Source organism: Aspergillus clavatus, genomic scaffold (genome assembly GCF_000002715.2).
Source record: "Aspergillus clavatus NRRL 1 1099423829796 genomic scaffold, whole genome shotgun sequence".
Lineage (NCBI taxonomy): Eukaryota > Fungi > Ascomycota > Eurotiomycetes > Eurotiales > Aspergillaceae > Aspergillus > Aspergillus clavatus.
In genome coordinates, this window is record NW_001517103.1 from 1,010,087 (window position 1) to 1,035,561 (window position 25,475).

Below are 25,475 nucleotides of genomic sequence, written 5' to 3' on the forward strand. Positions count from 1 at the left end.
TGAGTTCTAGATTGACATGGGTAGGACTGGAGCAGGGAGGGCCTAACGGTGGAGGGCCTAAAGGGTTGAAAGTACTATTTTGTGGTCTGATTGCATTTCATGAGTAGAGAAATGGAGAGGTTAATCTTCTGGAACTCATTACCTGCTATAGGATCCTAATGGCAAGAGAGCTGGATGGCAACTAGATGTTCATAGTAGAGTAGTCTCAGAGAAAGGATGGCAGTTCCAATATCTCTCCTTTTCAAGCGCATTGAGAAGACTAATATTTATCTTCGTTATCCTGCTCACCCAATCTGAACATAAACATACACAAACAGAAGGGAAAACACAAAAATGACTTCGAGTCTCCCTATTCCACTACAGGTCCTCAACCTTGGCCTTTCATTCATCTTCGCGTATCTCACATCTATCATTATCTACCGTTTGTATTTCCATCCACTGGCCAGGTTCCCCGGTCCGAAGCTAGCAGCCGCGACGAAATGGTACGAGTTCTACTTTGATATCGTTAAGAGACCCGGGGGCCAATTCTTTCAAGAGCTGAATCGAATGCACGAGATATATGGTAGGATTGAAACCCTTGAGAATCCTGGTATACGGAGAGTTTAACGGACCTCGTCAGGACCCATTGTGCGTGTCAACCCCGATGAGATTCACATTCGCGATCCCTCCTGGTTCGATGTGCTCTATGCTCCGAACCCGACGAAGAGAAACAAGTACTGGCCCTCGGCAGAAATGGCCGGGTTGACTCTAGGAAGTACACATAGAAACTCGCGCCTCCTCATGATTACGATCATCATCCTAACCTCCGTGTCTCTCCATAGCCCATGGAACCATCAACCACGATCGGCACCGCCGAAGACGAATGGCCAACGCGCCCATGTTCAACAAAAGGTCAATCTTGAGCACACAGGGCCTGATCAAGCAGCATATCGACGAATTGGTCGAAGTATTTGCGTCCAAATCGGGGACCGACGAGCCCGTCGATCTCCAAACCACCTTCCTGGCCTATACGACCGATGTGATCTACCACTACATGTTCGATACTGATGCAGGATACCAACGGGACCCCAAGGTGGCCAGAAAATGGAGGCATTCAATGGAGGCGGTTGCGCAGGCCACGCCTTTTTTGAAACAGTTTCCGAATCTGCTGTCCAACCTCCTACGCATCCCGCTTCCTATTCTCATCTGGGTCCTGAAGAGGGTCCAATCGGATGTTGCGGGGCTACTAGAAACCCACCAGGTGAGCTTCCTGGAGAGTCCATGGTGGATGACATTGCTAACAGTCCACAAGCTTATGGCCAAGATCGTCTCCAAGTACATGGCCACCAAAGCGACGGAAGCGCAGAGCGAGACAGACGAAGAGAGCAAGAAGGTCAAGCCCCGAACACTCTTCCATGCGATCGAACGAAGTTCCCTGCCCCCCGATGAGAAGCAGCCTCCTCGTCTCGCCCAGGAAGGCCTGACGGTCTTGTTCGCGGGAGGAGAAACCGGGTCCCGCTTCCTAGCCCACACCGTGTATCACCTGCTCTGCAATCCGGATATTCTGGATAAGGTGAAGAAGGAAATTCTCGACGCTGCCGGAGAGTCGAACGAGGTACCGGACGTCAGGACTTTGGAGGGACTCCCGTGGCTGGTATGAGCGCTTCTCTCTCTCATGGATGAAACCGGAAATGGACTGAACCTAAGCAGACGGCCTCGGTGAGAGAATCTCTGCGCCTCCGAGCGGCAACAACATCCCGGCTGCCCTTGGTCGTGGAGCAGGAAATGGTATATCAAAATTGGGTCATCCCTGCGAATGTAAGTGAGAAGAATGCTAGCCAGCCGCTGGCATATCTACCACAATGTTTAACTCAAGAGCTGTTCCTCTAGACCCCGATCAGCATGAGCCACCCTGACATCCTGCACAATGACTCCATCTTCCCCGAGCCCTTGAGATTCCGTCCCGCTCGCTGGTTCACCGCAACTGAGCAGCAGAATCGGCTATTCGTCCCCTTCGGGAAGGGAACGCGGATGTGTGTCGGAATGGAGTACGTGAGAGAAAAGCACCCTGCTTTTGATCAAATACTGATGATGCAATTCAAACAGCTTTGCCTATTCGGAGATGTACCTCAGTCTCGCGGCGATCCTCCCCCGATTCGACATGGAGTTGTACGAGACGGACTGGGAGCGAGACGTGCAGTACTCCCGCGACTGTTTCCTCGGAGAACCGGACCCCCGGAGTCCGGGGATGCGTGTCAAGGTCGTCGCTGATAACAAGGCGTTTGCTCTGACGGAGACTGCTATGGTTTCTTAGGTATGCTGCATGTATAAATGAAAGGGGGGTGAAGTGAAGCATCCTTGGTCATGTCCCCTATTTGGATCTATCAACAGAGACCACTAGGTTGATGCCATTTACATACAAGTATAAAACCATGGATGGTCAAGCTTCTTCCTTACGCATGGCTTCACTCCTCATTCATCCCTCCCCTCCCCAAATGAATCCTCCTCACATGATCCCTCATATTGTCCATCCGGCTAAAGACTCTCGTGCACTGCTCACCTCGGTTGTCGCGCCAATCACACCGGATCTCCGGATTATGTTTCGCCTCGTGCCTGGCACGATCCTTGCGCGTCGCAAAACCACTCTTGCTTTCGAACCGGGGACAGTTCGGTTCCGGCTCGGACTGCGGACAGTCCCGGTATCGACAGAAAAACCGCTTGAAGTGCTGCTTGTAATGACGGTGGAATTCCCGAGCTCGCGTGAACTGCAGGGTCGACTTGCACCTGGGATACGGGCATGTTGTGGGATATGAAGCGATCGAGGCGGATGCGTCGGCCACTGTCCACTCAGGCGGGTTGATGCTGGTATTGTTGCTGGTCCTGCTATCAGTCCCATCAGAGAAGAAAGGATCATTGGAAGACGTGAGGTCGGAGCTGGGATATTCCTGGAGTTCTGTTGATTCACGCAGCTGCGCAAGGAGTCCTGGGGATTCCGGATATTCCTGACGGATGTCGTCTGGGATCAACGGATGGGACAGTGAGAGGACGTCGGGCGAGTGTTCTCGCTTGAAAAGAGGCAAGGCCATCCAGGGGTCTCCGGCCTCCATGAAATCGTCTCAGAAGTGATGATATCGAATGTCGATTTGCGTTGAGACACAATGGTCTTTGGAAGGAGAGGGGGTTGGACCGTCATATTCGTGTGCGCTTCCGTACCTCTGGAGGATCGCTCTTCTGTTCCTGGTCCATAACGAGAAGACGTTCACCAAGATAAAGTACTGGAGCAAGTTTCATCCCCCTGGTCCTCCAATTGGGGGTTCAGGTCCAGTGAGGGGTTGATGGCAGGAATACTTCCTATCTGTCGCTATACATGGTATCAGCATAGTACGACTCTGTACCTACTACTCGATAGTAAGACTAACCAGGTTTTGCTCGAGCGTCATGGTCGGTGATTGGGTGAAATAAAAGGGTCCTTGTCAATATGACCTACAGTATATCCACTACTATCTAGGTAGTACTCGTGCGGTAGGTCTGAACGGATGAATTGGGCAGCCCAACGCAAATTTCTCCCAATAAAGATCTACAATATCTAAAATACTTCATTGGTCGGAAGACATCTCGGTAATAACAATCACTTTCACTTTGTATTTTTCAGGATTACAGCGCCTTTTGCGGGAATCCCTGTTGATATCCAACACATCCCCTCCGTACGACCGACACTAGCTACTCATGAGTCATGAGCCGAGATGAGCTAACAGTAGGCCGTAGGGCCAAGGATGTCAAGATTGATCCGTTATTTGAAGGAGAGTGATCACAGATTGCTTCTCTGTACTAACCACTATTATATGGCGTAGGCGTCCAAAGTCAATTGCTGACGTGGACTTGGCGATGGGCATCTAAATGAGCTCTCTAGCAACATGCATAATTTAGATTGCATAGCTAGTCCACTGCTAACCAGCTCTTGCCTCTAGAGTCTAGAAGCTATTACCAACGGGAAATTGCCCAATGACACTACTCCGTATGCTAGTTGACAGGCATCACAGTGGGGTAGCTTCAACTTCCGCCATTTGCGACAGTGGGCAAGAACCTTTAAACCATTAGCTTTAGATGCAAATGTTTCTTGGATTCCGGTCAACAGACAATGTCTCTGGAGAAGAATCGATTCAAGTGGGCAGCTAAACGCTGGAAAGCTAATTACAAGGTACCTTATATGGGCTACGCTCTCAGGGCCATTTCTTCGAGCATAACCCATGTCTTTTCAGCTCTCCGATCGAGTGTCTGCTGGTCTCAAGTTGTGTCTTTCTGAACCATGATTCTTCCCAAGCCAACACAAGAGAGAGAGATTAGTCTCTTGATGCACTACCTCGACGATGTGTTCCCTCTGCAATTCCCTTTCTACCATACTTACACTCGAGGGAAGAGAGAATGGCTCCTGGCAGTATTGACTTCCACAAGGGCGGTCTATTACTCCACTCTGGGACTCAGTCTCCTTCACAAGGAACAATCCTCTGGCTCGGTCCAACCCGGACTCGTCGCCACATGGCAAGAAGAGAGGGCCCGATACTATATCCTGGCATTGAAGGAGGCACGGCATCCTCTGCGGGAACTAAGTCCGGTGAGTAACGTAGAAACGGTCAAGGGCAGTATCCACACCCTGGCGAGCATACTGCATTTGATCAGCTATGAGGTAGTATTACTATTTCTGGGGGATTCCCAGCCATGTCTGCATCGAGATCCTGACTGCTGAGCAATAGTCGTCCGCGCACGTCCGCGGAAACTGGGGAGTACACCTCCAAGCGGCAACAACATTAATACCGACCATTGTTGATGGCTGGGCCCGTGTGGCACGATCGTCCCAGTTCGAATCGAAAACAACCTGGGGGCATCTGGATCTCTGCAGTGGCCAAGGCACGGATGGCGAGGCGTCACTGTCCTGTGAGAACGTCAGCGCTTTGCGGTTTCTCGCCAATGCGTTGGCCGTGACTGGTATCCTTGCCTGCATTTCTACTGGGCCGTCTGCTGCGCTAGATGACTACCGGTATCTAATGAACAGCACTGGTGATATGATCCGATGCGACGAATTGGTCGGATGCCAGAATTGGGTGATATGCGCCATCTTGGAGATCGGCTTGCTGGATAGATGGAAGCGAAAAGAGGGAGATGGCCATCGTCTCAGTTTAAGGGAGCTCGCCAATCGCGCCAAGACCATCGAGGATGCTCTGGAAAATGGGATCAGGCAGCTGTCCGCGGCGGAGGCGTGTCAGGCCGTCACCACCGTCACCCGGATCTATGCCACGTCGACCCTGACCTACCTTCATTCAGTGGTATCTGGTCTCAATCCAAACCTGGAGGAGATTCAGGAAAGTGTTTCCAGGACGGTTGAACTTCTGGTGCGACTGTCCGATGTCCAGTTGCTGAATAACCTCACGTGGCCTCTGTGTGTCACAGGCTGCATGGCAACACACAACCATAGAGAGTTTCTCAGAACCCTGGCCAAATCAGCAGAGCAGACCTTACAGCCTTTGAAAAGTTGCTGGACAATCCTGGAGATGATGGAAGAGATCTGGGAGATTGACGATCACGTGAGAAAGCTGACCTGGTCCAGGTGGGAGCAGGTGATCGTGAATGGCCGGTCTCCAGTACTTCTGACATAGTTACCAGGGGCTAGGCCCCTCTCCGGTAGACCAACGGACACATGTGTCAAACCCAACTTGCTCAAGGGGGGTGTTCCAAGTTGGGTTCTGGGCTTTTCTATAGAACCCAACTTAGTTAGGTTGTGGATGGCCCAGTTGGGTAGACAAACCAGACAAACATTCTAGAAGTACCTTAGTCCCGTCTTGTATTTATAGGTATTCGAACTGCATACGTCATGGGCTGGCCCCATGACACGCGCCACATTGTGTATGCGGCTGAGTGGTCACGTGATTAGAGTCGGTTATCACATTGATTAGTATGACTGTTGCTTCACAAGATATAACAGGCTTATAGTTGGCCAAGGTTAGAACCTTCAGCTGAAATTTTCTAACCGTAGCTCACTTTTAGTCCTTAGGAATATAATATACTACACAGTATATTATCATAAATATAATATTTTTATGAGAATTCTTTAGTATATACCTAGTATATACTTATATTTATACTACTATACTTTATCAATATATATAAATATACTCGGTATATATAATAGTAAATAGTATTAAATAAGATAATCTACTATATATTCTAGTAGTATATACTAAGTATATACGCAGCAATGCTGGGCATATACTGCTTTTTGTCGCCGTTGCTTCAAACCCATCTGAATGAGTCCTAGAGGTACGGTGATAGAATGTCAACCATGTGAAATTCTCGGACAACGTCCACGCTTTTTGAAGTGAGCCCAATGAATATAGAGAAAGGGCTTTTGGAACGAGATGCTCTGGTTAAACCTCTGTCTCATAACAACCCCCTAGGTAGTTGCCGTAAGGAATAGCCCTAACTTCATTCTCAACTCCGAGTCTCCGACAGTATGACTCGAACAGCACGGTCCTGTCGTGAAATTGCTCTGTAATCATGGATAAGCTTCTGCCTAGCTTAAGTCATGGAAGGATCGATACACTTCATCGTGTCTGAGTGACGTGAATGCAGCGATAGGGAAAATATTTGATCTAAAGATTATTCAATCACTTTATTTCAATGTCCCTCGCTTTGAGGAAAAGCGCCCTCTGAGAATCCCTCACTACCCTTCTTCTTTTTTTTTTTTTTTTTTTTTTTTTTTTACCTCTCAATGTTTTTTAGAGACATTTGCGATACAGTCAAATGGACGACCTAACAATGGGGACTGGAAAGCGCAAATACTGTCCGTTCGAGGGAAATGGACACCCTTCAGGGTTGCATAGTAGTCGTCTTGCGATTAGCGCTGGATGAGGAGGGTTAAGATAGAATTACCGTTGCTAACATTAGGATCCAATATTGTTCGTAGCATGCTTATAGCAGCTACAACTCCTCGGGGCGGAGAGGTAGTACCATAGCGCATCTTGCGGTGTGGGTGATCGTCAAGCAGATACCTTGAAGGATCTAATTACTAGATAGTACGGAGTAGATATCGAACGAAAGAATGTCCATTCTAAATGAAACATATCATAGCGGGAGGACGGTTTTTGTTAGGCCGCATAGCGGGTTATTGATAGTAGTATCTACTCTGTACGTATCACAAGTTCAAAACGCACTTCCACTCGAGTCAAAGTAGGATATTGGAAATTGTTCCATGGAATCTTTTAATAATCTAGCTTGGGACTTGTGGAGCGCCAGGAACACTTCTAGAAGAATATAGGCCAATGAAGAGAAACCACTTTGCCAGGAACAGTCCACCGTCGCCACCAGTCATGCTGAGCGTCCTGAACACGACCCGAGCTCCCCGACAGTCCTGAGCCAATAATAGACCCAACTTGGGCGCAATCCTGTCAAGAAAACTTGGGTTCGTGAGATAATCTATTGCCCAAGACGGTAATTTAATCCTACAATCACAGAGAAGTGCTCCACTGGGATCACCAAGAATCAAACGGACGCTACTCCGTACACAAGCCGTTGGGGATTATCCCCCTTGTTCAAGGACTTCCCCCCGTGAAGAATTTGAGGAATAATTAAACTATAGGTGCAGCACGTCCCAAGTCTAACTGGTTACACCCAGGTCAGCCAGCCATCAGTCAGTCTGTTGCTGTACGATCAATATGCATGTGTACGAAATTGCGCGTGGGTTTTTCTGTGCCGTTTCCCGGGGTCCTGGTATTGGGGGGGGGGGGAGCACCATAACGATGGGATTTACAGAGTACAGAGTATCCGTACATGGTGAGTCTATTAGTATTTAGAAATTAGAATTGGAGATTAAGTGACAAAAGTACGATCCGTGGCTCGAGTCTAGAGGACTCTAGACGCGTTCCTGATTCATTTCGCGAAGAAGACTAATATGAAGGGTAATCCGATGGTCAAGTGACCACTTCGGAACTCTACTAAAATATCTGTCGATCTAGCCGTCCTTATCATCAAAAAACCCGGTTCAGGATTCAAGGCGTCAGGACAGTTGAGACCTACACACCGGCTCTAATTATAGGTGAATCATGAATCAGGAGATATGATTATTATTGACTGGAGTGAGGTACGAAGCAGAGCAGCAACCTCAATAATACTCCCGGACGCCAGGAGCTTGCCAAAATGTGAGATCCGACGACGCAAGGAAAGGGGCGAAAGGAGATCCCTCGGCCTTCGGGATTGCCTCAAATGGGGCGATTGTCAACTCGCTACTAGCTACTAGCTACTAGCTAGGAACGCTATGGAAGATTTCCTCGGGTCAGGTGGGCTACTAACCATCCAACTAAACTGATAACAAGTTAACAACTCATCGTGGTGGACCATCCGAATCCTCAGGGCATTGGCGTCGGGCAGGTCCATTGGATCACGCAAACAGAACCGGCCAGAATTTGGAACTGATCGACGACCGAAAACTTTTCGAATTTTCCATCCGGATGCCGATATGGCTCCATATTAGATTTTTATCTCACGAATAATAATAATCAACAACGGTGAATATTGAATAATGATAATAATAATAATAGACATTATTAGAGAGTCTTTCTGGTATCTAGCTCCTAGGAGCTAGCTGGAGATGACCCCCATACTAGCTCAGTAGTCTCGACGCGACGCCCCGCTGATATTAATTCAGTCACTCCCTCTCGATCCATGGTGTTCAGGAGTGTTCAATCCACTGCCGACTTCCATTTCTCATTCTTTACTCTTCCGCGCTTGACAGGGAGAGTTCAGCCCTCGTCATGGCGTACGATTGCTACTGCGCCCTTTGCGGCGTGGGATTCTGTGGGATGCTCATCGAAACCCCTTCGGAGACGGCAACCGAGCGACGACGACGCTGGATTGAAAAGAGATCTCAGGCCCTCCAGGCGGGACAATCCATTGACCAGGTCCCTCGCGACGGCGAGGAGCCGGTCCGCAGCTACGATCCCCGGATTGTCGGGTGGGAGAATGTCGCGTGGCTCTACAAGGCGTATTGCCTGGGACATAACCCTCAGGCTGCTTCAGGGAAGGGAAAGTACGTGTTTGACAAATTGTCCAGACAGCAGAGGAAAACGACAGAAATCTAATGGATGCTCCAGGACATTTCTTTCTGGTCCCGGTTACTACGCCGATGTTGTATGTTAATGTCGCTCTCCGCCATTGCCACCCGTCACCCAACTCACGATCCGTCCGCAGGGAGAGATTGCGATCAAATCTGGCACAGATGCTGTTCCTGGTCAGGATCGGAATGTCTACACCTGGTGAGTTTCTCCGAATCCAATCAAGGAATCTGTCTAATCGGATGAAGCTACGGCTCCGGAACGGACGACACCCCCGGACCTGTGATCCCCTTCCACGGCTGCTGCTTTGAGATTCTCACGCGGGCCCTGACCGGGTCGACCGAAACCACGAGCCTCGACTTGAAAGTGTTGTACGATCTCATGGCCGGACTGTGCAATGAGACTGCCTCCGCACTGCAGCTGAATTATGGCGAGGACATCCGGCGGGCGCAAGGGCGGTATTGGGAATGCATTCCGGGCGCGGAGGTACGTGAACTGAATGTCCGCAACCGTCGTCCCGGTAGACTGGCCTGACCATCTCTAGTACTGTGCGACACATCCGACCGAGACTCCCGGTCTGGAACAGTTCCTCCGGACCGACATGGTCGAGGACAGCAGTTTCCGGAAACCCTACACGGAATTCGACCTCAACGGCCGATCCCCCGTGAGCCCGTTCGGCAAACTCCCCCTCGAAATTGTTTACCAAATCTGCTCGTATCTCCCCGGGGATTCGCTCCGAGCACTCTCCCAAGCATCGCTGAGCATCCAGAGTGTCACCCAGGATAACTGGTTCTGGAAACGATTCATCCAGTGGGAAATGCCGTGGTTCTGGAAATTCCAGACCTCCCACGGTTCGAAATCATTTCCTCCGGACCTCAATTACAAGCGACTGTATCTGTGGCTCGACAAGATGACCGCTCCTCGCTACGGAATGGATGATCTGACCCTCATTGGCGTGGCCAACCGCCGACGTATCTGGGGAGTCTGCGAGCAGCTTGCCGACCGGTATGACAGGACTCTTCGGCAACAAACTGCTGTCGCAGCATGAGGGGATCATGGCTGTGAGCACATTCAACTTCGTTATTCGAACGAGAAGGTCGCAGTCTCAAGTCTCAGTCTCGTCCAAGTCGGAGGGTGGTGATGGAACCCCCCCACCCCCTTCGTCCTCACCACCTTCACTTCTTCCCCTGATTTCCGTGCATCGAGGAACTCGTGATCTGAGAATGGTCCAACGACCTTGTATGCGAAAACTTGACAAAAGCCGTCAAACTCGGGTTTGTGGCAATTAGCCGAGCACCGAGGACGATCCGGCACGGTCGGCAATCGTTAATCAAGCGTCATCCAGAAGCCGGTTCGGATCGGTCTTGCCTTGGTAGCCGTGCTGATCAAGGTCTGAAATGAATTCAACACCTTAGAGGGAATATTAGAAAGCAGAAATGCCTCTTTTCCCGTGGGAGTTACGAGAAAAAAGAGGGTCTTGTGTTTGTGTGAATACACTCACCTTACTAGGAGCAAAGCAGCGAGGATGCCGCGGGTTTTTTAATACAATAGAGTTATCAAATTGAGAGATGTAGAGATATATAATGGAAAGAATAGAAATATTTAAGCGTCATGGTGATGCAATTGTGATCGATTCTATCTATCTCAAGAGCGGTGGTTCTTGGTATAGTTATCGAATCTAGAACCTGTCTCACTTTAGGATAGTAGTTAGTCTACTAGCCATATAGAGACTAACCCTTCCCCTGACATGGCATCATGGCATTGAAAGTATAGTTAGTGCTTACATCCCTCATCATTAGGCAACTTTGGACACGCACAGCCGTCGGATGGAACTGCTCCAGACGCGTTGAGCATTGGTGCCTGTTGCCATAACCTGAGGAGCATAAAGACATTCTCTTTTGCTGTAAGTTCAATCGAATCTGGGTCGTCAAGAGAGTCAATTCACTTAATAACAATTTATGGCTTCTCTCCACAAAGTTGCTATCTTCGGGGTAAGTCTCAGTCCCCCGCCATCGAGTGTGCCCATGAACTGACTCTCGCACAGGCCGCGGGCAATTTTGGTACGCCCATCACAGCCGCTCTGCAGCGTGCCGGCTTTGCAATTACAATCATCACTCGGAAGGAGTCCACTTCGGTGTTTCCGGCTGAAATTCCCGTCGTCAGGACCACATACGACCATGAGAATCTCACCGCAAGCCTCGCAGGACAAGACGCCGTCGTCTGCGTCATCGGCCCTGGTGGCATTGGGGCTCAGAAAACCATCATCGATGCCGCCGAGGCTGCAGGGGTGAAACGGTTCATCGTCAATGATTTCGGTTGGGGCCCGGACATTGATGGGCTACCCGAGTTCAAAGCCATTCATGCTCAACGGCGTGCAACATGGGATCATGCAAAAGAAAAGGCACGAGAGAACGCGGGATTTACTTGGACGGGGATCACCATAGGTAATCCCATTGACTGGGTGAGCTTCCCATCCAATCGATGGCTCTTCTGGGAGAGCTCAACTGATTGATTAGGCAATGGGGCGTTTCCCGCTTATGGGCTTCGATATCGCTCGCCGCACAGCTATCATCTATGATTCCGGCACCGAGAAGTTCACCGGAACTACACTGGGCGGAATCGGACAGTCCGTCGTCGGTGTGCTGCGGCATCCTCAGGAGACATCCAACCGCTTTGTGAAAGCTCAATCTATCGTGACCTGTCAAAATGAACTGTTGAATGCCTTCCAAGACGCCACTGGAACACAGTGGGAGGTCCAACACACATCCGCACAGACACTTATGGAAAGCGGGAGGAGCAAGTTTCAAAAAGGAGTTAGTGGATGGGTATTGGAGTTAGTTGTTGCGCAATTATTTGATGAGGGTCGGGCTCGCTGCATCGTGGCCCCTTCAAGAGAAGAGTCGGATGCGGATCTCTTGGGAATAGTGGAAGAAACGGCTCAACAGGTGGTGCTCAAGGCATTACAAGCTTGAAAGATGTTGGTGTCTACTTACACTTGAATTTAGGCGTCGTCAGCCGAAGTCCATAGCAACATGAGATTCTAACAATCTTCAAGAAGAAACATACTATAGCTATAGGTAATCTCAATCGAGTATCTATCAACGCCTGCTCATCTTTTCATACTGCCTTCGGGTTCAGAGAAGAGAGACGACCCACAAGAACTCGGCTGAGCCGGTGGCCATGGCATCTACCAGTGCCAAAGATGGAAGATAGAACGACCAGACAGTGTAGTGGAACATAATGCAGGATCAAGTTATAGGTAGCCCCCGAGCCAGCCCCGGGAATGTGCGAGACAGACTGAAGCGGAGCATTGGGTGGCGAACACAGGATTCGGATTAGAATACGGATTTTTTGAGCCTGAATCTTCCGGATCAGATCGATCAAATCATCACAAGTCATTGTCAATCAATACCCCCAATGACTCGCTATTGAATCCAGTCCGTCTCTGTGAGACAGGCCTCATCATCAATGATGGGCATGGCCAGCATACGAATCCTCTCTATTGCCGGAGAATTGTCAAGAGATCAGATAAGACTGAAGTTTACCGTAGGCATCAATGAGCTAGCGATGTAAGAATCATCATATTGTCATTTCAAACTATATTCGATCCACTGGCTGGCTTCCCTTTCGGTGGCCCCCCTGGAGCCTTTGAAGGCCCTGAAGCCCCTGAAGCCCCTGGAGTCCCTGGAGTCCCTGGACCCCCCGGGGCAAACTTTCGCTGTCGCCACCTAGGGCTATGGATGCGCAAAACAATCAGCATGACGCCAATGCCGAGCAAATCCAACAGACCCAGACCCAGAAAGCAGTAACCCCAGGTCATCCGCCTGACGAGCGGTTCAATGATCACGGCTGCCACGGCCGCAGCCGGACTGCGCAACATATTGCCCAGGGCAAATGCTCCCGCGGCCCGCTGAGGAACACATGAGGTCAAAAAGGCATTGGAGGCCACGAACATCCACGACATGCCGAATCCGACTACTTGGTCAGCTGAGGCCCAGTCAAGGGAGAGAGGGATACTGACTCAAAAACGTGGCGATGAGAGGGGCGACAGGATGAATGGCATAGTCCACGAAAAAGCCAAACATGATGAGTCCTGCCGATGCCGAAAACAACCCCCAGATTTGATCATCCAGGCGCGACTCCGGATGCACGTTCTCCTCACCCACGCGGCTCACTGCGCGTGCTCTCCTCCAGTCCGAGAACTGTCCCCCCAATACCGAACCAATCACCATCGCGATGCCCACGACGAGATATCCTGCGCCAACTTCCGTCGTCGTCCAATGATATACATCCCCCAGAGCTGTTGGCAACTGGATGGCGACGCAAAAGTAGGAGGAGTAGAGAATGGCAGTGTTCACGCAGGCAATGCCAATGGGCGGGTATCGGAAGAGACTCCAGTATCCTTTTAGGCTTGGCTTGGGAGGTGCGGGACCACGATCGGACTCTGGAGCTAGGGGCGAGGAGACCGTGGGAGGGAAGAGCAGCCACGATTGACCGGTGTAGATCGCGCCGTTGCCCACGCGGGCGCGCAACGTTTCAGGGAGAAAGAAGACGAGAACGAGCCATGCACAAAAACCTAGGATGGCTGTAGAAGGAAAGGGGGGAGGTCAGCAGTCAAGATAAAGCAATTTTAAACAAGACCAAGGACAGGGATGTACCGAGAAAGCCGAAGATCCATCGCCAGGAGACGTTTCCCGCCAGTGCACCGCCGATCACCGGCCCCAGAATCGGCCCACATTGCGGCCCGAAGACAAAGTACGACATGGCCCGCGCTCGATATTTAGGCTCGGTGGTCTATCAGGATCGAGTATAGAACCGGTGAGTTAGAGGATAGTGGGACCTGTCGGGACACAGACACTCACATCCGCTACAGTTCCGGCGCCCATGGAGACGACCGCCGACGACCCAAACGCTTGCAGGATTCGAAGAACGATGAGGGCGCCATAGTTGGCTGGTAGAGCGGCCAGCAGAACGTTGGCTGCCATATAGATGAGTAGAGAGATGATATACAGGGGTCTCCGTCCTTTCCAGTCGGCCAAGCTGGACCAGAACAGCGGCTAACGCCTATGAGTTATCGTGACCTTGAGGACGCTTCAAAAGGGACGACAAGAGCGCACTCACTCCCACAGCAAAGACCACCATAAACACGGTGACTGTCACATTGATCCTTGTCGTGTTGACCCCGAAGGCTTGGGCCAGGATGGGAAGGGCTGGTAAGTAGATGTTTCCGGCCAGAGGGCCAAGGAAGCCTGCAACGGTGATGATGGCCAAGATCAACCGTTGACGGGAGGACGAGAACTCGGTATAGGGAGGCCGGGGGGGAGTCGGCTTGGGAAGCACATTCTCCACAGGGATCTTGATATCCTTATTTCGGGGCTGTTGTTCACTGGCCATGATGGGGAAGGTCAGTGTTAGGAGTAGATAGAGTGCAGAAACTCCAAGAGATGAAAAGGGACAAGAAGTTTCACTCTGCCGGTATCCAATCCCTATAAGAGTTGAGGGTGACGGGAGAAATAAAACCAGAGGGAGAAGACCAGAAGAGAGAACCAAAAAAAAAAGAAAAAGAAAAAGAAAAAGAAAAAGAAAAAAATAAAGAAGAAAATAAAGAAGAAAAAAAATAAAACAATGCATACAGACTAGTGAAATGTGCTTAAATCTGCTCAACCCCCTCCCCCCTGCTCAAAATGTGCTCAAATACTCTCACAGCCAGTCAGCCTCGTGTGGATAACCTCGTGTTTGTTGAGTCAGGCTGCAGGAGATAAACAGTAGAATAGTCATCCTCCTCTCCAGAACTGTCAGCATGGAATTACTACATCCCCCTCCGCAATCAGCATCCGCATCCGCATTAGCATCCGCAACAGGCCTTCAAGATGAACGCACAGGGAACTTCCTCTCGTGAAGCTCTTGCTGGAGATTCCACCGAGCCTTCGAAGGCCGTCCAAACCACCGAACACGATGTGGAAGACCAGGAGCAGCCCGATCCCAGTACGCAGTTCAACTCGAAGAGAGCGCTCTGGGGCTATCTCGTTCTCTGTTTCTCGGTGAGCCAGTCTCTATCATTCTATGCGTGAGGTTTCCATGTCTAATGTCTCTCTCTCTCTCTCTCTTTTCGACGGCCGCTAGACTGGACCAACGTCGTCCATGGTGAACAACTACGTGACTGCTGCTATCCTCTCCGCTGCCAATCTACTCGGCCATGAGGAAGGATCCAACAAGCCCTGTCCGCGTCGCGGAACCAATATCTCGTGTCTGGTCAAGTTTGGCCCCGGAGAGATTGACTATAACAGCTACACGTTCGTTCCTCTGTCCCAAAGCTCATGTTGATCGTTGTGGCTGATCGCAGCAGACTGTATCTTCGCGCGATCAGTCGAGCCACCGAAGGCGTTGTGTCCATCGTCACAGCTGGCATTGCCGACTACTCCAGTAATTTTGTCCTGTTTTTTCGATCGCCAGTCCGGTGATGAATATCTTGGCTAACCACGAGTAGACTACCGCAAGACGATGATGATGGCGTCCATCTTACTCTTCGGAGCCCTGGCCTTGCCGTTTGCTGGTCTTACCGGCCAGAACTACAGTCATCTGACCGCGTTGGCGGTTCTCTACTGTCTGCTCACCACGGTCGGAGGGGTATACATGGTCGCTGAAGGCTCGTACATTCCGATCTTTATGCGATCGACCGGATGGTTTCGCGATTCGGTCGTGGCCGGGCAAACAGGAGAGCGATCCGTCTGGAGCAAGGGCGTTTCCGTCAGTGTGCTGGCGCTTGTCTCAAGCAACGTGGGAGGCCTCACTGCGCTGATTATCGGAGTGATCCTGGTGTATGGACGCGGATCGTATGTGCAGGTCGGCTACTTCAACTATCTCCTGGCCATCACTATCGGGGGTTGCATCACTAGTAGGTTTCTCTTTTTGCTTTCGTATCTGCCAAGTCCGCTGTCATCCCTCTGACCGGTGGCTTCAGTCCTCTTCGCTTTTCTCGGGCAGTATCTTCTGCCGTCAGTCCGCGGGAAGGAGATCGAACGCAAGCAGAACCTGTTGCTGCTCCCGGTCAGGAACTGGATCCACGTCGTGCGCTGCGCTCCCCGCTATTCCGAGGCATTCAAGCTGTGCATTGGATGGGTCCTGTGGAACACAGGCTATTCAAACCATCTACAGTTGATCTCGGCGCTCTTTCTGCAGGTCACTGGCTTCACACGCAACTCCGGCGTCTACTCCGTCTGGTCCTTCACCAACGTGATTTTTGCCTGCATGGGCAGTCTGATCTTCATGTATTTGTACCCGCGACTACAAGTGCCTGTGAAGAGCTGGGCCTATGGCTTCTTCCTGGTGAACATTCTCTGTGTGCTTTGGGGCTGCATTGGCATCAGCAACGAGGTCACGATCGGGTACAAGCATCAGGCGGAGTTTTGGGTGGAACAGGTGTTGTTCATGTCGACCAGTAGCGCCCTGCGCGCTTACAATCGTGCTTTGTACTCGTCGCTGATCCCCAAGCACTCGGAAGCCCAGTTCTTTGGCCTGGAGATCACACTGGACCTGGCCACCGGGTGGATCAATCCGCTCGTGATGGGAGTGATCCAGAATCGGACACATAACCTGCGGTTTCCCATGATTCCGAATCTGTTGCTGATGGTGGTGGGATTGGGGTTGTACTGGCTGGTGGATGTGCCCAAGGGAATCGAACAGGCCAAGGTGCCCTTGGCGCTGTAGATGGGCTGACCTCGCCGAGTCTTCAGGGATTGATACCATCATAACCAGCTCAATAATGAACCTGTTATGATTCTGTCTCGTTCATAGTAAGTTCGTCAACACTCCAGTAGTAGTACCTAGTAAGTAGTAAGTATGCTACTCAAGGTTACGATGGTTGTGGATGTTGTAGACCAATAGAATTCGCTAGCGACAGAATAATCCACCGTAATCTGCTCAAATATTCTCGCCTGTGCAGTGTTCAGCCTATCTAGTCAACTTGCTTAATTTAAATTGCCGATCCGATGAGAGAGCTGCCCCGTCCTACGTGGCGGCATCCTTGTCGTGTGTGATGAACATCAATCGCAGCCCGCGTGGATGCAAAGGACCCGCCTGTCCTCCGTCCAAACCACATCAGTAAAGCATTTCAGATCAACTACTTCGGAAAAGAAAGATAAAAAAAAAAAAGAAACCACATACCGGCATCATCTGGTCTGTCCACTCAGGGTCCAACGTCCAAGACAGGGATCTCACCAGCACCAGCAGCGAGACCCGCATCTGCAACAGGGCAAACTTCTCGCCCAGACATGCACGCGGCCCGCCATGGAAAGTGATAAACTCGGCTCGCGCCTTAGCCCGTCTGTACGCTGCGAAAATCTGCTCATGTGTGTGGCCCCATCGCTCTGGTCGGAATTCATCTGCATCTGGACCCCAAGTGGTGGGATCTCGATTGGTCGCGTAGCTGTGATATCCCACGTACATCCCAGGGGTCAGATGGAGGTTTCCTGCCAGCCATGTGGGCGTGGCCACTCGACGGTTGATCAGCTGCGAAATGGGCGGGAATAGCCGAGCACATTCGAGGATCGTCGCCGACAGATACGGGAGCCTCTCCCAGGAAACCGTGGGTGTATCACCCTCATCGATCGTTCCATACTGCTCGATCTCCGCTCGGAGCCGCTCCTGTACCTTCTATATAGATAGATCATCGGAATATGAACAGAAAGTCAAAGCAGTGGTCCATGGATCATCACATACCGGGAATTTCCCAAGCAAGTACAGCGCCGAAGTAAGCAGCAGCTGTGGATTCTCATGCCCCGCCACGTAGAGGACGTTGAGGTTATCGCGGAACTGCTGGGTGGTTAGCGTTCCATCACGCCACGCGGTCGCCAGTCGGCCTCCGACACTGGTCGTACTGGACCCCGGAGGGTGCGCTTGGACTATCTGCATCTGCAACTCGGTGGAGAAGTCCTGGATCAGGTTACGGGCCTGTCTGCGCGACGGAATAGCCCAGCCCAGCCAGTCAAGGACGGGGAAGTTCAAGAAGATCGGTTGGAAGAGATACCGCTTCAGCGACGTTTGGATGCTGTGCAACGGAGCGTCCTGGTCCATCTTGATCATCTCGGACTGTTGCTTTCATTTTATTTTTTTTTTCTCTTGTTAGCAGGTGTCATGTCATAACCCAATTGCTCTCAGTCACTTGGACTTACACTCAAGTCGGACAGTCCCAGAACACAACGCAGGAGGTTGGCGCTCGAGTATCGCTGTAGCACGCCTTGTACCGGCACTCCCTGCCGGCGATTCCTCTCCTGCAGTCCCAGCAAGACCGCGCTCAGTCGTTGAGCATGACGGAACACCGCGCTGGAGTCAAACGAGGTCTGCAAGCCGGGCTGGATGACAGCACGATAGCGGCGCCACTCGTCCCCTCTCGCTGAGATGATGTTGGAGCCTGCCAATCGAAGGTCGAGGTCAGTGCGAGAAATCTCCCTCAATTGTGCTCGTTCCCGGAAGTTACCCAGATACTCCGCCAACACGCTGTGGGGAATCTTTTCCTGATTGCCGCTCTTGTGGTAAATGTGCTCGTTGCGAAAAATCTCCGCCAACATCGCCGGTCGCTGCACTATTACATTCCACCGGCCCGCGAAAAACATCTTGATGGCGCCATGGGTCTGGAGTGGTTTGGCAATGTACTGCTGGAAGGTCTCCTGCTGATCGACATCGAAGAAAAAGGGCAGGAGGGTCACCCAGAAGGGTACGCTGGGGATCTGTTGTGGATGGCGTGGGGGCGCAACAAAACAGAGGTACAGGCCAAAGAGACACGGCAATGCACCCAGGAATAGTAAGAGAGACCACCCGGTAGCTGTCTTAGACCATTCGGAAAAGAATACGTCCATTGTGGTTCGTTAACGTGGCGGATGAGCACCAAAACTGGCTGCGACTCGAAGAGGGCTTTATAGGGAAGAGGGAGGGGTGTTCCATAGAATCCTAGCGCGGCTCCAGTTTAGAAAGAGAAGAAGAAGAAGTAGAAGAGGTTGTTTTGACTATCTAGGTCAATGCAATGTCGAGGGGATTCTCTTGTAGTCTCTGTGTAGCGAGTAAGAAAGCCTATATCTCAGCCTATCCGGAGGGAAACCTCCGCTGACCAGGTGGAGATGCAGCGAATTTGAGGCAATTATGACTCTGCGCTTCCTAAGTGGAAACAGAGATATAACAGCGCTTGCTTAGGAAGACGCAGCATAGGCTTCCCACTCATTCTCTTACTCGGCCATCTCCCATCTCATCCATTCAACATTCGGGGGCTTGACACGGATATCTACCGTTTGTACCCACCATGGAGTCAGAGCTGTCAGGTTATCCTAGTCTCTACGACCGAACACTGTTTTGCTATATGCGAACATGCAGGGGGGAGTTAGTTCGGGCTTTTGGCAAGCATGCAGGCGATGCCACATCCATTTGGCCTGCAATCCAATCCCCACTACTCCCCCATGAGGACAACGATCTCTACCGGCGGCTTCCTTGCATCGCCATCAATGAAGAGAAGACTGTTGACATCTACGAGCTACGGTCTGAAGATCGAGCAAGGATTGCCGGATTGGTTCTGCAGTCCTCGACCGTCGAGTCAACCCAGGACTTCGACAGTTTCTTCGCCCATCTCCTCCTGACCTCCATTGGAAATCAACCCGACACCCCGGAGACACTTTCTGCAGCCGATCACAAGCACAGCAGTTCAATTGCAAAGGCACTCGTGGATTTGTGCAATGCAGAGCTATTATTCCATCCGTCCAATTCACAATGGCACAATGGCGGTCGCGACTACCTACTCCGCCAGATATCTTTCTTCACCTCGCGTGGATTGCCCATACAGATGGCGCTGCCAGCGTTTCCTTGTAAGTCCTCAAACTTACAAAAGGTCGAGGGTCGAACGCCCGACCGCGGTGAAGAATTGGCGCTGCGGAGGCTGTATCAAGTGCTAGGACAGATCGAAGCCATGTACAGTCCAGGGGCTTCAATCTATATCGTCAGTGATGGGCATGTTTTCAGTGACTGCAGTAAGAGAGACTCTGCCCTTCCTTGAGGATGAGTAAAGTTGAGTGCATCCCTAACTTGGTGATAGTTGGAGTGGACGACGACATGGTCGATCTCTACAATGCCGAGTTGCAAGAGCTGAACCATGCCATCCGTAGGCAGGGAAAGTATCAATCTCAGATCGTCTTCCGGTCACTCAAAGACATCTTTGCCTTTGATACCCAGGAAACTGACCAGCTCTCCATGCCCGAGCTCAATCATTATCTTCCAACAACGATCTCATCTGACGCGGAAACATGTCGGCAGATGATGATGCTGGCCTGCCAGCCCAACCGAGCAGCTTTAAAAAAGCAGATCGTCACAGATAATCCCTCGCTCCTTGCGCTGTACCGTGGCTTTTCGCGCTTTATGCTTGAGGATCTAGCGTTGCTCCCATACTCCCAGTCTCTCTCTCGAAGCCAGCGAAAGAAGACGGCGGAAAATGTCGCCTTCGAGATGATTCTGCGCAACCAGGCCTACTCCAATCTCGTGGAGCTGTTCTTTCCGGATCATATCCGGCTTTCCATTCATGCCCATCCGAATTCCGGCCCCAAGTTTGGCATCACTCTGTTTGATCCAGCGACTACCAGAGTAGTCGACAGCTTGGATGATCTCTCCAGTATTGTCGATGCTTGTCCCTCCCTTGACCTCTTGCACATTCCGACGCCATGGCATAATTGTGTCATCAGACTGGTGGGGAACGCAGCAGATCTAGTGGCCAAATCGCACCTAGTGCAGGAAGCCCTGCGGTTAGATCACGTTCAGGGGCGCTGGATTGAAGGCGACGTGGGTGCGGGCCGTGGGGGATACTTTGAGCTCGACCTGCATCAGAATGACAAACAAGGCTGTCTGACCGTCACAGACACAATAATATCCTCTCCTACCTTGTCTCAAAGCACGACAAGCACCCCTGGTGTTATCCAGCAGTCAGCGGTGACAAGCCCACGAAAGCCTCACAGCGCTTCCAGAGTCCTTCTCGAGGCACAAAGACTGATGCAGTGGATCAAGCTTCAAACTACTGGCTCTGTTGACTAGGGTATTGTTTCCTAGTGGGGTGGAATTCAATTAAAGTTCCGTGATAACTCTTCTCATAACTTCCTAACTCATACACATGTCCATGACTCCATATGGTATAACTGTATAAGTTAATCAATAAACCGCCCCGTCGCGTCCAGTCTTACTATAAATAAGGACAATCAGTTTGATACTACTGGAACCCCTGCCATTTCATGTTGTTTTATTCCCAAGTATGCACGATTCTCTTGTAAATACTACAGTCTACGGCAGTGCTCATTTCCAGAATCAATCAATCATTGTGCCACCCAGAAGAACTGTGCACTGCAAGACCTCTCAGAAGTCAGAACTCAGACATAAGATTGAAATAAATTAAATCAAGCTCGTCTCGGGCTCTCGGTCCTAGAAGCGAACCACGAACCCAACCAACCGAAGCCGAACTGTTTTCCACCAGCTATCACACATTCGGGACGACCTGAGACACCTGGTAGCCACGTCTCCACTCTCCACCCTCATATCCCCCTGATTTACTCAATACCCGGAAGGTTTCCGTGCGATCCTTGAACATTCCCAGAATCGGGGTGTTTCATCTACATGCATTGAGAGTACCAAGCGTTCGAGACCTTGCAGCTCCCGTTGGTGCAGCAAGTAGGGCCAGACCAGCCAGTTCCACCGCATTGGCTTTAAAGAGCAGCGCACTGTAGATGAGTTAGACTGAGGTCCTAAATGCATGTGGTCGTGAATTATTGGGGGACACTGGCCTTGCCGGAGTTGCTGCTGCCTCCTGAAGAAGAACCACCGGAGGAAGACCCGCTAGAAACCTTGATGGTAGAAGAACCACTGCTCTCGTAGCCTTCCCTAGAGACGATCTGGTAGTCGTGAGCACCCAGCTTCATATCCAATTTAGCCCAGGCGTTGAAGTGGTTAGCAGTGGTGACAGTACCACTGGACCACTTGCTGCGGCGGATCGACCAGTACTGATTGAAAGTAGCCTTTCCGGCGATGGACGGCTGGCTGACCTGCTGATGTGTGTAGATATGGTAGGTGGCTCTGCCAGTGGTGACGGTGCCCTTGTGAGTCATGCCCGAGCCTGGATTGTAGCTGCCATAGTTTTCAAGAATGGAGTATTCGATCATCGGACTGGTGGTCCAGCCATATACGGCCAAGTAGGCATTGCCATTTGGGTTGAAAGTGCCGGAGAAAGTGATGTCGCTGTTTGTAAACATCAGTATGAAGAAAATCTTAGGGCCGGACTTCTCGGTGGGAAGGGTACCGCGCACTACCCAGCTACCAACCTTTGCCAGAGGTGAAACTGCCGCCATCCTGGTTGGCCCAAGTCACCCTGTATTCACCACCATTACCATTCTCATACTAAACCTAGTGAGTAGTACAGAGGTTGATCGTTGTCACAAATGCCTATAAAACAAGATCATGTCAGCTGGTATCCTTCAGAAAGATACTGTGCAGTCTATCTTCTTACCGCCACCAATATGCGTTCTGCAGCTTTCTTCTTCGCTATTGTAGCAGCCTGGTCTTCTACATTGGCCATTTTCTCTGCCCACAGAGCGGGAACTCTATCAATTCACTGCCATGACTTCCATGCGGTACGCTACTCCCTTGCCCCAGCATCGCCCATCACGACCTATATGCCGCCGGCATCCATGGCCTCTATTATGCCTTCCGGCCTGTCGACCACTACTTGGGTTAAGAATGCTCCCGATGCCTCTGACTGGGAGAATCCCTATGGTCAAGCGGAATGGAACCGCCGCTGGGCTTCGCTGACGCCCAATGTTTCCATTTCTACGGCAGAAATTTCTACCACCGTCCAACCGACACCAGTGTCATCCGCTTCGCTGATCATGCCCCCCACGGCCGATTAATCTTAAACTGGTGCTGCAAAAGCGAAGGAGTACAGGTTTCCCAAGGACTTTATCTTTGGTGTTGCTGCATCAGTCGGACAGATTGAAGGTGCGCTACAGGACGAAAGGCGCACGCCTAGTGTCCTGGATTACTTCAACCTGATCCCGGACACGGAGTTGGACTACATCACCGACTAGAACTACTACCTGTACAAGCAGGAAATCGCCCGGCTGGCCGCCATTGATGTTCCCTACTACTCCTTCAGCATCTCGTGGAACCGCATCCTTCCCTTCGCCGGGGTAGGCACTCCCGTTAACAAGGCGGGAATCGACCACTACGGTGATGTGATCAACACATGCCTCGAGTACGGGATCAAGCCTGTGGCCACCATCGTGCATGTGGACGAACCATACGAGTTTATTATGGACGGCAGGGACGTGGATGGAGTCTAGTTCTCTCACAATTCCGGCGCCGCTAACATCACTTTTGTTAAGTCCTTTGTCTAGTACTCCCGAATCTTGTTCGCCCACTATGCGGACCGAGTCCCAATCTGGTTCACCATCAATGAACCGTTCTACGAGTCGGGCAATCTCCAGGGGATGTACAATTTCCTCAAGGCGCATACTAAGGTCTATCACTTGTATAAATCCATGGGAGGAAAAGGGATGGTCTCGTACAAGTACGCCGGCAACTTTGGCATTCAATTTCGCCACTGCTTCATTGTAAAAGATAGAGCAGATGTAGTTTTGATAAAATATTGACAGTAAGGACCAGAGAGAGGGACATTCAGCTTGAAGACTCAAGAGGCTGAGAAAGAAAGAGAGGAAGGGGGAATGTCTACATGGCATTTCTGAGTTCTCCTTCGAACCTTCATCCAAGTCTTTACGACTCTGGCTCCTCAACGCGTGCAAGGGGCTTTAGGCACGAAAGATGCTTATCCTGATGCAGGGCATTGCCACCATTCTTGTAAGCCCTGAGGACCTCAGTATTCCTTTGCTTGATTGTGTTGATCATGTACTGAATGCCATCAGTGGCAAGCCCCTCCAGGGCTTTCTCATTGGCCTCCTTAGCTTCTTCCTGAATCTCATGGAGTCGCTTCAGCCAGAACATGTACCTCCATGGCGAGAACCCAGCAGGTGATCGCTGTCCAAGCTCCGATTCGAGGAACTCCTCACCGCCCTTGCTGATGTGGCTAGGGCAGTCGTTCCAATACACTTCTGATAGCAAAAGGAGGTTGTGGCTTGCTATTTTTAGCCAAGTAACAGCAGCTGGTAACAGATGAAAGACCTCAAGCTGCTTGGTACCTCGGTTGAGGTCTTCCTCGTCTGACTCTTCCCCAGTGTGAAGTGCTTGAGGGCTTTCAAAGATAGTACGGAACATCAGAAGGGCAACCTGGCACATCCTATCCTTAGCGACACGAGTGGATGCAAGTTTAGCCAGGAATGTTGCAAAGTTGAGACGGTGTGTTCCCGACATAGAAGCACTATGGTTGACCCAGAAATTGGTCATATCGCCAACCAAGAAGGGGAGATCGTTCCACAGTGTACCGTCGACGGTTCTTGCGATATCAATCCCATAGACTCCGCGTGCAGGTCTAGTCAACGGCCCCATTCCTTGAATGCGGAGGATATCGAGGACTATACCCTCATGTTCAGGTGATTCGGAGGAGATGTTTCGGCCAAGCTCGTAGTACATATACCACAGGGAATGAATGTGGCCTTCAAGGGAGTCTACACCATCTCCAATATCGCAGTATCGGCTGGTAACGACCCAGGTCCGGTTACTGAAGGCCATGTCTCGAACCTCTTTGAATTCACCCCGAACGACAGACTGGCGTGTACCTTCCTGATCTCTGCGAGCATGGTCGATCATTGCGGTAGACGGTGTGTCTCTAGGCAGAGAACTCAGCAGAGAATCACGGAGATGGTCCATTTTGGAAAGGTGGCAATGTTGAATGATGATTTAATTAGAATTCTTGTAAGATAAAGAAGGCAGTGTGGAAGTGAAATAGTTGATATGGCGGAACTAGACGGGGACTTGAATCGTTGTAAGGGTCAACTTGAACGAGGGGACAGAAAGACTTCTCTCCCAGGGTGGGGACCCTCCTGGATCCCTACTAGGCAGAAACGTAGGTTCTGACAGGCTGACAGCCCAATATCTGAATTTGGACTCGTGCATGCGCTGATAGGCTGAACTATTTTCTTTGTTGGCTGTCGATCAGCTGGCAGCCAGGAGAGAAGTATATGTTGATCATGCAGCCATCCCGCAGGTACTACATGAGTGACATGACAGGTCACAAACCCTGCATTGCTGCAAGTATGTGTGTGTGTGTGTGTGTGTGTCATTAATTAACATCCAGCAGGGCATCTAGCAAAGTAGGGCCCCTGAAACCTCCTAAGGAGTATTAGAATATATATATAGAACTATAGATTATTTTTTAAAGTATATTAAAGTCATTAAATTATATCTATCCAAGATAAATTCCTAATTTAAAGA

The 25,475-nt window shown here is 50.8% G+C and overlaps 12 protein-coding genes across 12 annotated transcripts, besides 8 other annotated features; 7 read left to right on the plus strand and 5 right to left on the minus strand.

Moving 5' to 3' along the window:
* Nucleotides 1–333: 333 nt before the first annotated feature.
* On the plus strand, nt 334–2,293 carry ACLA_064180 (cytochrome P450; the record flags this gene model as incomplete). Its single annotated transcript, XM_001273872.1, has 6 exons — nt 334–562; nt 620–754; nt 822–1,633; nt 1,690–1,797; nt 1,870–2,027; nt 2,086–2,293. The coding sequence occupies 6 exons, from the start codon at nt 334–336 to the stop codon at nt 2,291–2,293; spliced, it is 1,650 nt and encodes a 549-aa protein (XP_001273873.1).
* Nucleotides 2,294–2,444: 151 nt separating this feature from the next.
* On the minus strand, nt 2,445–3,086 carry ACLA_064190 (C2H2 type zinc finger domain protein; the record flags this gene model as incomplete). The annotated part of the gene is made up of 1 exon (XM_001273873.1): nt 2,445–3,086. The coding sequence occupies one exon, from the start codon at nt 3,084–3,086 to the stop codon at nt 2,445–2,447; it is 642 nt and encodes a 213-aa protein (XP_001273874.1).
* Nucleotides 3,087–4,285: 1,199 nt separating this feature from the next.
* Nucleotides 4,286–5,630, plus strand: ACLA_064200 (fungal specific transcription factor domain-containing protein; the record flags this gene model as incomplete). The annotated part of the gene is made up of 2 exons (XM_001273874.1): nt 4,286–4,663; nt 4,731–5,630. 2 exons carry the CDS (start codon nt 4,286–4,288, stop codon nt 5,628–5,630), a joined length of 1,278 nt encoding a protein of 425 aa, XP_001273875.1.
* A 1,070-nt stretch (nt 5,631–6,700) lies between these two features.
* Nucleotides 6,701–6,734: a microsatellite.
* Nucleotides 6,707–6,733: a microsatellite.
* A 1,517-nt stretch (nt 6,735–8,251) lies between the features above and the next one.
* Nucleotides 8,252–8,275: a microsatellite.
* Nucleotides 8,276–8,514: 239 nt separating this feature from the next.
* Nucleotides 8,515–8,566: a microsatellite.
* Nucleotides 8,567–8,780: 214 nt separating this feature from the next.
* ACLA_064210 (F-box protein) lies at nt 8,781–10,128 on the plus strand (the record flags this gene model as incomplete). Its single annotated transcript, XM_001273875.1, has 3 exons — nt 8,781–9,055; nt 9,329–9,566; nt 9,625–10,128. 3 exons carry the CDS (start codon nt 8,781–8,783, stop codon nt 10,126–10,128), a joined length of 1,017 nt encoding a protein of 338 aa, XP_001273876.1.
* A 910-nt stretch (nt 10,129–11,038) lies between these two features.
* ACLA_064220 (aromatic alcohol reductase) lies at nt 11,039–12,052 on the plus strand (the record flags this gene model as incomplete). The annotated part of the gene is made up of 3 exons (XM_001273876.1): nt 11,039–11,071; nt 11,125–11,541; nt 11,597–12,052. The coding sequence occupies 3 exons, from the start codon at nt 11,039–11,041 to the stop codon at nt 12,050–12,052; spliced, it is 906 nt and encodes a 301-aa protein (XP_001273877.1).
* Nucleotides 12,053–12,672: 620 nt separating this feature from the next.
* Nucleotides 12,673–14,474, minus strand: ACLA_064230 (putative MFS transporter; the record flags this gene model as incomplete). The annotated part of the gene is made up of 5 exons (XM_001273877.1): nt 12,673–13,055; nt 13,102–13,665; nt 13,739–13,874; nt 13,943–14,137; nt 14,202–14,474. 5 exons carry the CDS (start codon nt 14,472–14,474, stop codon nt 12,673–12,675), a joined length of 1,551 nt encoding a protein of 516 aa, XP_001273878.1.
* Nucleotides 12,717–12,777: a microsatellite.
* Nucleotides 12,754–12,777: a microsatellite.
* A 154-nt stretch (nt 14,475–14,628) lies between the features above and the next one.
* Nucleotides 14,629–14,702: a microsatellite.
* A 248-nt stretch (nt 14,703–14,950) lies between these two features.
* ACLA_064240 (MFS transporter) lies at nt 14,951–16,787 on the plus strand (the record flags this gene model as incomplete). The annotated part of the gene is made up of 5 exons (XM_001273878.1): nt 14,951–15,121; nt 15,204–15,373; nt 15,427–15,503; nt 15,568–15,975; nt 16,042–16,787. 5 exons carry the CDS (start codon nt 14,951–14,953, stop codon nt 16,785–16,787), a joined length of 1,572 nt encoding a protein of 523 aa, XP_001273879.1.
* Nucleotides 16,788–17,087: 300 nt separating this feature from the next.
* On the minus strand, nt 17,088–18,934 carry ACLA_064250 (cytochrome P450; the record flags this gene model as incomplete). The annotated part of the gene is made up of 4 exons (XM_001273879.1): nt 17,088–17,156; nt 17,244–17,732; nt 17,799–18,161; nt 18,251–18,934. 4 exons carry the CDS (start codon nt 18,932–18,934, stop codon nt 17,088–17,090), a joined length of 1,605 nt encoding a protein of 534 aa, XP_001273880.1.
* Nucleotides 18,935–19,371: 437 nt separating this feature from the next.
* On the plus strand, nt 19,372–21,140 carry ACLA_064260 (isocyanide synthase family protein; the record flags this gene model as incomplete). Its single annotated transcript, XM_001273880.1, has 2 exons — nt 19,372–20,089; nt 20,155–21,140. The coding sequence occupies 2 exons, from the start codon at nt 19,372–19,374 to the stop codon at nt 21,138–21,140; spliced, it is 1,704 nt and encodes a 567-aa protein (XP_001273881.1).
* A 722-nt stretch (nt 21,141–21,862) lies between these two features.
* Nucleotides 21,863–22,441, minus strand: ACLA_064270 (glycoside hydrolase family 11 protein; the record flags this gene model as incomplete). Its single annotated transcript, XM_001273881.1, has 1 exon — nt 21,863–22,441. One exon carries the CDS (start codon nt 22,439–22,441, stop codon nt 21,863–21,865), a length of 579 nt encoding a protein of 192 aa, XP_001273882.1.
* A 168-nt stretch (nt 22,442–22,609) lies between these two features.
* ACLA_064280 (uncharacterized protein) lies at nt 22,610–23,431 on the plus strand (the record flags this gene model as incomplete). The annotated part of the gene is made up of 2 exons (XM_001273882.1): nt 22,610–22,723; nt 23,177–23,431. 2 exons carry the CDS (start codon nt 22,610–22,612, stop codon nt 23,429–23,431), a joined length of 369 nt encoding a protein of 122 aa, XP_001273883.1.
* Nucleotides 23,432–23,861: 430 nt separating this feature from the next.
* Nucleotides 23,862–24,911, minus strand: ACLA_064290 (DUF3632 domain-containing protein; the record flags this gene model as incomplete). The annotated part of the gene is made up of 1 exon (XM_001273883.1): nt 23,862–24,911. The coding sequence occupies one exon, from the start codon at nt 24,909–24,911 to the stop codon at nt 23,862–23,864; it is 1,050 nt and encodes a 349-aa protein (XP_001273884.1).
* Nucleotides 24,912–25,295: 384 nt separating this feature from the next.
* Nucleotides 25,296–25,321: a microsatellite.
* The last annotated feature ends 154 nt before the right edge of the window (nt 25,322–25,475 follow it).